This window comes from Montipora foliosa, chromosome 1 (genome assembly GCF_036669935.1).
Source record: "Montipora foliosa isolate CH-2021 chromosome 1, ASM3666993v2, whole genome shotgun sequence".
Taxonomy (NCBI): domain Eukaryota; kingdom Metazoa; phylum Cnidaria; class Anthozoa; order Scleractinia; family Acroporidae; genus Montipora; species Montipora foliosa.
In genome coordinates, this window is record NC_090869.1 from 64,470,857 (window position 1) to 64,478,356 (window position 7,500).

At 37.5% G+C, this 7,500-nt stretch overlaps 2 protein-coding genes across 2 annotated transcripts in view; one reads left to right on the top strand and one right to left on the bottom strand.

Annotated features, from left to right (window-relative positions):
• The window catches only part of LOC138004702 (calcium uptake protein 1, mitochondrial-like), a 24,133-nt gene that overhangs the window by 15,526 nt on the left and 1,107 nt on the right, over positions 1-7,500 (top strand). The window contains exons 8-12 of the mRNA XM_068851169.1: positions 2,172-2,312; positions 2,805-2,913; positions 4,056-4,145; positions 5,910-5,980; positions 6,675-7,500. The exon at positions 6,675-7,500 is cut by the window's right edge and continues 1,107 nt beyond it. Coding sequence (XP_068707270.1) covers positions 2,172-2,312; positions 2,805-2,913; positions 4,056-4,145; positions 5,910-5,980; positions 6,675-6,788 — 525 coding nt within the window. The 3' untranslated portion in view covers positions 6,789-7,500. The remainder of the gene's footprint in view (positions 1-2,171; positions 2,313-2,804; positions 2,914-4,055; positions 4,146-5,909; positions 5,981-6,674) is intronic.
• Positions 7,257-7,500, bottom strand: part of LOC138004718 (pre-mRNA-splicing factor RBM22-like) — an 11,019-nt gene continuing 10,775 nt past the window's right edge. Inside the window, exon 9 of the mRNA XM_068851170.1 lies at positions 7,257-7,500. This exon is cut by the window's right edge and continues 2,074 nt beyond it. The gene's annotated coding sequence lies outside the window, so the exon portion shown is untranslated.

Genomic DNA, 7,500 nt, shown 5'->3' on the forward strand with positions numbered 1-7,500 from the left:
CAGGGATGGTGCAGTGGTGAGAGCACTCGCCTCCCACCAATGTGGCCCGGGTTTGATTCCCAGACTGGGCGTCATATGTGGGTTGAGTTTGTTAGTTCTCTACTCTGCACCAAGAGGTTTCTCCGGGTACTCTGGTTTCCCATCTCCGCAAAAACCAACATTTAACTTGATTTGTGTTAATTGTATTTTCAGTTTACAGTGTCCCCAGTTAATGCTCCAGAGCTAGAACAACTAGACACTTAAATAATTTTAAATTTCCTTTCCTTTCCTTTCCTTTCCCAGCCATTGCGTGACACAATACAACATCATCATAGACATTAGCCTGCAAGCAAGGTCTCTTGCAGGTTGTGGGGTGGATGGCCCACCCAGCCACCCAAGAGAGCTTGCTCGCAGGCTACATAGACATCCTCGAGGGTACTCCCCAGATGTTAGCCAGGCACTATGAACGAATTTTTAGGTTTATCACATAGAATTCCAGGAAAGATTACCGTTTGGAAATATCTGCATTGGGTCCAGAAATATTTAATTTTGAAAAAATAATTAATGTGTAAAATATTATGCGAATGACAGCACTGATGACATTATTCACTCAACCCAATGTAACATCAAGTACATTAATAGAGCTATCTCAGTCAATTTGTAGCAGAGACCATGAAACTTGGTAGGCTAATTAATAGTTCTACAGGTAACACACCTATGGCTATAAAGAAATTGGTTCCTGTGGCAACTCACTCTTTTCCAGTCCCCTGCTACCTGATTTCAACATTTTTGATAATCTTAAGCTAGAAAAACATTTAACAAGCCCACAAACTCGACCTGACATATATTTGTATGCTTGCATGATCACGCAGATGTGGCACCACTGGCAAATATCAAAATAGAACTCCAAAGGTGGCCAGCAAAGCCTTTAATATCAGGGAGGTGTGGGATCCAATATGTTGCCATGGTAACAAAACTGGTATGCTCATATTGTGGAGCACATTTACTAGAATCTTACTGCAATGAATCAAGCATTTCTGATACAAATTGGCTGAGATATATTTTTTTATCATATTTGATCAAAATTTGGTTGAGTTTATGATGTCATCACTTGTCTGGACAAAAAGAGATATTTGAAAATAGTAAACAGCATTCCTTTTCTCTTACATGACTACATGTTTTTGTCTTAAAATGGCTTAGATGGTAAAGATGCAAATTTCGTCACAGTAGCACTTTAAGCTCAACAACAAATCAATAGCATCACAAATGCAGAAGTCATTCATTAATAGTTTACTCAACGTTGCACGCTCATTCAAAATCTTAAGCTAAGCGACATTCGAGTAGGTAGTTTTTTATTTATTGTTGGACCTTATTCTATTTTCGTATGTATTTAATAGAGAATTTCTTATATTTTAGAGATTTTAAATGCATTTTTGTTGCCTGTTATTTGATATAATAATTATTGTATTCGACAATTTTTTGCTTAGGATTTGATGTCTTTGCATTGATTGGTTACGGTTTGCCGCCCAATCAGCGTATGTAGGTCTGGGCATCCACAAGTTTAGATACTGCCATGATAATTACTATTTACAGTCAGGGAACCCTACCCTGCGAGCCACCATTAGTTTCTTTGAGTAAGCCACTGTCCAGTGCCATGGACGAATGGATTAAATTTGTACGGGTAAAACGAGTTAGTAAACTTGTTTTAGTACTTGTGCATGCGTTCAGCTACAGAACTGCTGCATTTGGGTGAGCCGGTTGTGTGGTGATTCCATATTTTCCCCGTGAGGAAGTGATGTCAAATGCATCACATGGGGTGTGATGTACTTTGCACATGCTTGATGGAAAATCAAACGGTTGCTCGCAGTGGTTTCTCTCTCGGGAATTGCAAGAGAAACCAACTGCTTGCAGGGCATGGAAATACCATGGTTAAATAATATATTATTTTTGTGAATAAATCTGTTTTTTCACTTCCCTCCCTTTCAAAAAAACTCGCGCTTCGGTGAAATCCCATAATTTCAAAGATTGAATAACTTAATTATAATAAAATTATTTTATTTTGTTAAGCGATGATTTGGGTAAATGGTCTTGAAACATTAGTTAAGAGCAATGTCAGAAAAGAAGTCAAAGAAAAAAAGTCAGAAAACCGGGCAGTTTTATAACTATTTTGATTAAGATGTTGTTGTTTCCAGTTCAATTCTTATGATCCAGTAGATGGTCGAATAAGAGAATGGGAGTTTGCAGACATGCTGTTAACCTACTCCAGTTTCCATGAAAAAAAGAAGCAAAAAATTCTCAGAAAAGTGAAGAAGTTCTTCCAAGAAGACTCCCAGGTAGGAAAATAAGGGTGGTGAATGCTAAGCAAATTAATTAAGTTATCAAAGCCTGTAACAGGCCTAACATAAGGGATATGCAATATGCAGTGATTGCGATGTGCAGACAACATTTTGATCAAGGGTATATAGCAAAATATGTGAACTCATGTGGACAAAGCTGCCGAATGTCCAAAAGTAGTGTTTTCATTGCAATTGCTATATAATTGGCAATGACTGGTTCAAAAAAATTGATGATGTAAGTGCAGAACATTTGAGACCACCAGGATTAAGCAAGATCAATACTGATTGGCCAGCACCAATTTATTTTCCCACCTTTTGAACTTGTCAAGTTATATTTTTTTTTATTTGTACTTGTCAGTTGAATTTGGACTAGTTCAAGGAACTGCTTTTGCCTGTTGCAGTTGCGTCAGGCCATTGTAAAATATAATGCTAAGGTTTACTGTTTTTTTTTTCCTAGTAAGCTGAAAAACTGCTCTATTCACTTTATAGGGAATAGCATTTCAGGATTACTTGGACTTTTTCCGTTTCATGAGAAACATTTCCGAGGCAGACATGGCTTTGAGTTTTCATCATGCTGCTGGCAAAGCTATTGATCCTGGTAATAACCTTGTTTAAATTGTTCTTTGTCCTTGCTAACAATCACTTCCATGAACAGGAGTGGTAAATTCCTGCTGAAGAGGTAGCTTAAAAGGCCTCTTTGGTAGGGACTTGGGTATGTTTTGTGAGTATACCTGTTAGTTCTTTCCATTCGCTGACTCCAAATCTTAAACCCCTGTATGTGTTCTCTGGGAGTTCTTTTCTTTTTAAACATAACCTCTGAGCCATCATCCCTTTCCAGTACTGTAGCAGCTCTTGTAACCTGCTATTGTTTGGTATTGTTAAAGCAGCTTCTATTGTTTTAAAAGTATAAGTCATTGTTTCAATGATTGTTATTGTTTAGTCTTTTGTTGTTGGCTAGGGTAGCACTAGCGAGTCAATCACATTACACATTATGATAGCTGCTACATCACCCATCCTTTCAATGTGCCCAATGGGTCGGGAAGCTTGCTTGCAGGCTACCACCAATTTGTCTTCCAATTACTTGATAATGTGTTACTCCTAGAACATGGCAGGCATGGTAGAGATCAGGCAAAAACACTATTTCCTGTATCTCATTAAGGTTATCTATGGTAATCATTTGTAATTATTATTGTAGTGACTTTATCTACCTAAAGAGGTTGTCAGATCTCAGCTTTCTAATTCTTTGGTTTATGAAATGTGTTACGGCATCAAGAGTGGTTATTAACTGATGCTTAGAACTCCTACCAAGATACAGGAAGATGCAAAGAGATGCAAGGAGCCTCTATCCATGTAATCATATACTTCTTCGTCTGGGTTGGAACAAATAGATTTGGAACTTTTCCCAGGTTTATTGAGGTTAACAAAGAAAAAGAAAACAAAACAGAGGCAAAGTACTGTTTTACTTTTAATCTATTGCATCCTCATTCTACTTCAATGTTGACTCAGAAAACTGTTTTAAAAATGTGGATGGTGTAACCAATCACAGTTAACACCTGATCAGAGAACCAGAACCACAATGTTTTAACTGTTGCTGTTGCATTATATTTGTCTTTCGCCTTATGGTCGTTTTCCTGCAATACAAGCATTTCTAAATTATTTCAGGCTGTTAACCTTTTCTGAGGTTGATACAGACTGAGTGTAATTGGGCCGTTTTTTAACTTTCTTCTCTCTTGCTGGCAGAAACGTTCAAGCAAGTTGCAAAAACAGTGACGGATGTAGATTTAACAGACAACGTTGTGGATGTTGTGTACAAGATGTTTGATGAAAATGGTAGACAATAAAATAGACAGTCGTATTGCTATTTTGTAGACAGTCGTATAAACAGTACAACTTTCTTTAATAATTTACCAAACATGTTTTAACAGCACTTTCATCATTGTCACTGTAAGTTACAAAGTCTGAAATCATGGTTGAATTTAAATAGCATGCAATTTTACAAAGTTCGTTCTATTGCGTGACATAGTTGATTAGCTAGTTTGCATATCCTTCTCTGTGCTACGATTGAGAATTGTCCAATGTAAGGAATTTAAAATAGAACTTAGATGCTTCTTGACTACCTGAATGGGGCTGTTTTCCCATCCTCGACTGCTTGTCAGCCTATTGATATATTAGGCTAGTTTTCACTACTTTCAAATCCACAATCTTTTTAGTGTGAAAGATGCTGTACCCCAGGAGCTTCGCAGGTGTGTGGTGTATAAGTTGTAATACTTGTTATGTTGGTGAAACTAGCCAACATTTCTCCACATGAGTGCACGAGCACCTGTTTTCCAACAAGTTTTCACACATATACAAGCATCTGCAGAGTTCAGAGTCTTGTCGAACATCCTGTGCACAGGATTGTTTCAGAATCCTGGACTCTGTGGCTACTAGGTTTTCAGGTCAAGATTAAAGAGTCCATGACTGTACATTAAATGGGAGAAACCCAGCCTCAATCAACAGGTTAAACAAAGAAACTTGACTCTCTCCCTATAGTCCCGTTATGTCCCTTAATCAAACCTTTAAGTATGTAACATTGTTATGCAATGCAACGAACTTTGTAACATCACATGCTATTTAAATTTAACGATGATTTGAGACTCTCTAAGACTAACAATGATGGATGTAGCGTCAAAACATGTTTGGTAAATTAAAGAAAGTTGTATGGTTCTATGACTCTCTATAACACATTCAGCTCTGAATAAAAATTCCAAAGTTTGCCAAAACTTTATTTACAAGGTTGCAACCCAGCCTGTGGATGATCATGCATAGTTTGATGCTACATTGGTTGTATAAGTGAGCTGGATGTTCCAACCATTAGGCTACTGGAGACTCTTTGGTTTTTGTGAGTTTTCAGTAGAACTGCATTATGTTGTCATGACTCAACTACACTACAAACTCGCATTGTATGAGTCAGTAGTCCAAGTTTTAGATACCCCTGCTCACAAAGAATATCTAGTAATTAAAACATTAAGGGAGACCTAGATGGGTTGTGGTTTCAAATCCCATCTGGAACTCCACTTTTTATTGAGTTCCATATGATCTTCATGTTTTGCTGAATGTCTTCCATTTAAATGAACATTGTTATCAAGCCTTAGCTTCTCTCGTTCAAGTTTTAGATACCCCTGCTCACAAAGAATATCTAGTAGTTAAAACATTAAGTGAGACCTTGAAGGGTTGTGGGTTCAAATCCCATCTGGGACTCCACTTTTTATTGAGTTCCAGATGATCTTCATCTATATATTTTGCTGAATGTCTTCCATTTAAATGAACATTGTTATCAAGCCTTAGCTTCTCTCGTTCACGAAGAGACATGGATTGTTATCTTACTATCTCTCAATCTACTTTCCTCTTCCTGATTCTTGGAAGATTAAGTGGCTTTGCTCACAGGGTAAAGATGCTTACTTTCTGTACATGCAAGCTTCTTATACCGTAAAAGAGAGAAAATAAAAACAATGAAGCCAGAAAAGTGTGTCAAATTACCAAAACTTTGAGTTCCAAAGCGTAGATCCATGTTGCTTACTTGATGGCTTTTTTTAACCCTTTTATTTTTTTCAGACGATGGGGTCCTTAGCCACAAAGAGTTTGTTGTCGTTATGAAGAACCAGCTGGTTCGAGGACTAGAAAATGTAATTATCATATTTGTCATTACGAGAATTTATTATAACCCAAAATGAGCCAAAGCTGCATGGCCAGTTACTGCTTAAGAATAGTTCCTAACTTCTTTCTGTAGTTCAAGTATAGGTGCTTCGTACATGTATGTACATCCTCACAAAATGACCAGCTAGGTGAAAAATAATAATTTTAATAAATAATAAAATTTATCAGTGGAGCACCACACTGGTCTCATGGTTAGTGCGCTCAACTCCGGATTGAGTGGTCCAGGTTTGTGTCCTGGCCGGGGACATTGTGTTGTGTTCTTTGGCAAGACACTTTACTCTCATGACACGGTGCCTCTCTCCACCCAGGTGTATAAATGGGTACCGGCGAAGTTAATGCTGGGGGTAACCCTGCAAAGGACTGGCATCCCATCCAGGGGGGAGTAGAAATACTCCCAGTCACTTCATGTTACAGAAACCAGAGATAAGTGTCGGCCTGATGGGCCTTCTAGGCTCGTAGCAGACTTTACCTACCTACCACACTGGTATGGCAGAGTGATGGGTTAAATTCCCTTTTAATTTTTTTAGGCTTTCCTTTCATTACTATTTAACATTACAAATTGCAATGGTATCAGACCAAAGATGACCAATCCATGTTATCTGGAAAGTTTTAGTTTCAAGAATATTTGTATGTAGTAAGGAATAAAACACTTTTATCTTTCAGCCAAGGGACACTGGTTTTGGCAGACTTATGCAGGCCATTTGGCATTGTGGGAAACGTGTCACTTACCAGACACTCCACCTCTACCCCAGAAATTCAGTAGCAATGGATGATTGACAAGATGTTTGAATTATTGCATACATATCTAGCTGCCAGCTTCATCAAGGAATTGGTCCAATCAGTGAAACAGTTTTTGATCAAACTTGGAGAGCCTTGTTGGATAATAATTGACAACTCACTGTTGAGAGTTTCTGGACAGTCATGTTTTGGCTGAACACAATAAAATTATACATCTTCAGCAGCTATTTAATGGTGGTTATATGATAGAAGTTCTCAACAAAACACTTGACTTATTAACGGACCATGATACTCATCAGTAATGATCATGATGCATTTACAAGGGACAGAAAAAACAATGCTCATCCTCAAAATATGTACTATTTTATGCAACCTGGTAGTCAAGGTTTTTGTAAATAATTTTTTGGTATCTAGTAAGGTTGTAGAAGGATAAACAGTGATGGATAATGACCAGTAGTCTGAAAATTTATTATTTTAGTTTGGAATATTTAAAACAAGACAAGCAGGTGGATTATGATAATTATTATAATTAATTTTAATGCCTAAGAGGTCAGACATAAAGCAGCACTGTGCAGTAACATAGTTTGCTTGTGCTGTTAAAAACATTATAAAAAGATAATGACTAAATGGAAACTAACTAGCGGAGTTCACTTTCCTCGACACTCTGTATTGTTTTCATTCTGAAGTTAAAAGAGTCATTGGAGAGATTTGTTTGCATTTTTGGCAGGTGTGAAGCTGAAGACTGGCTGTT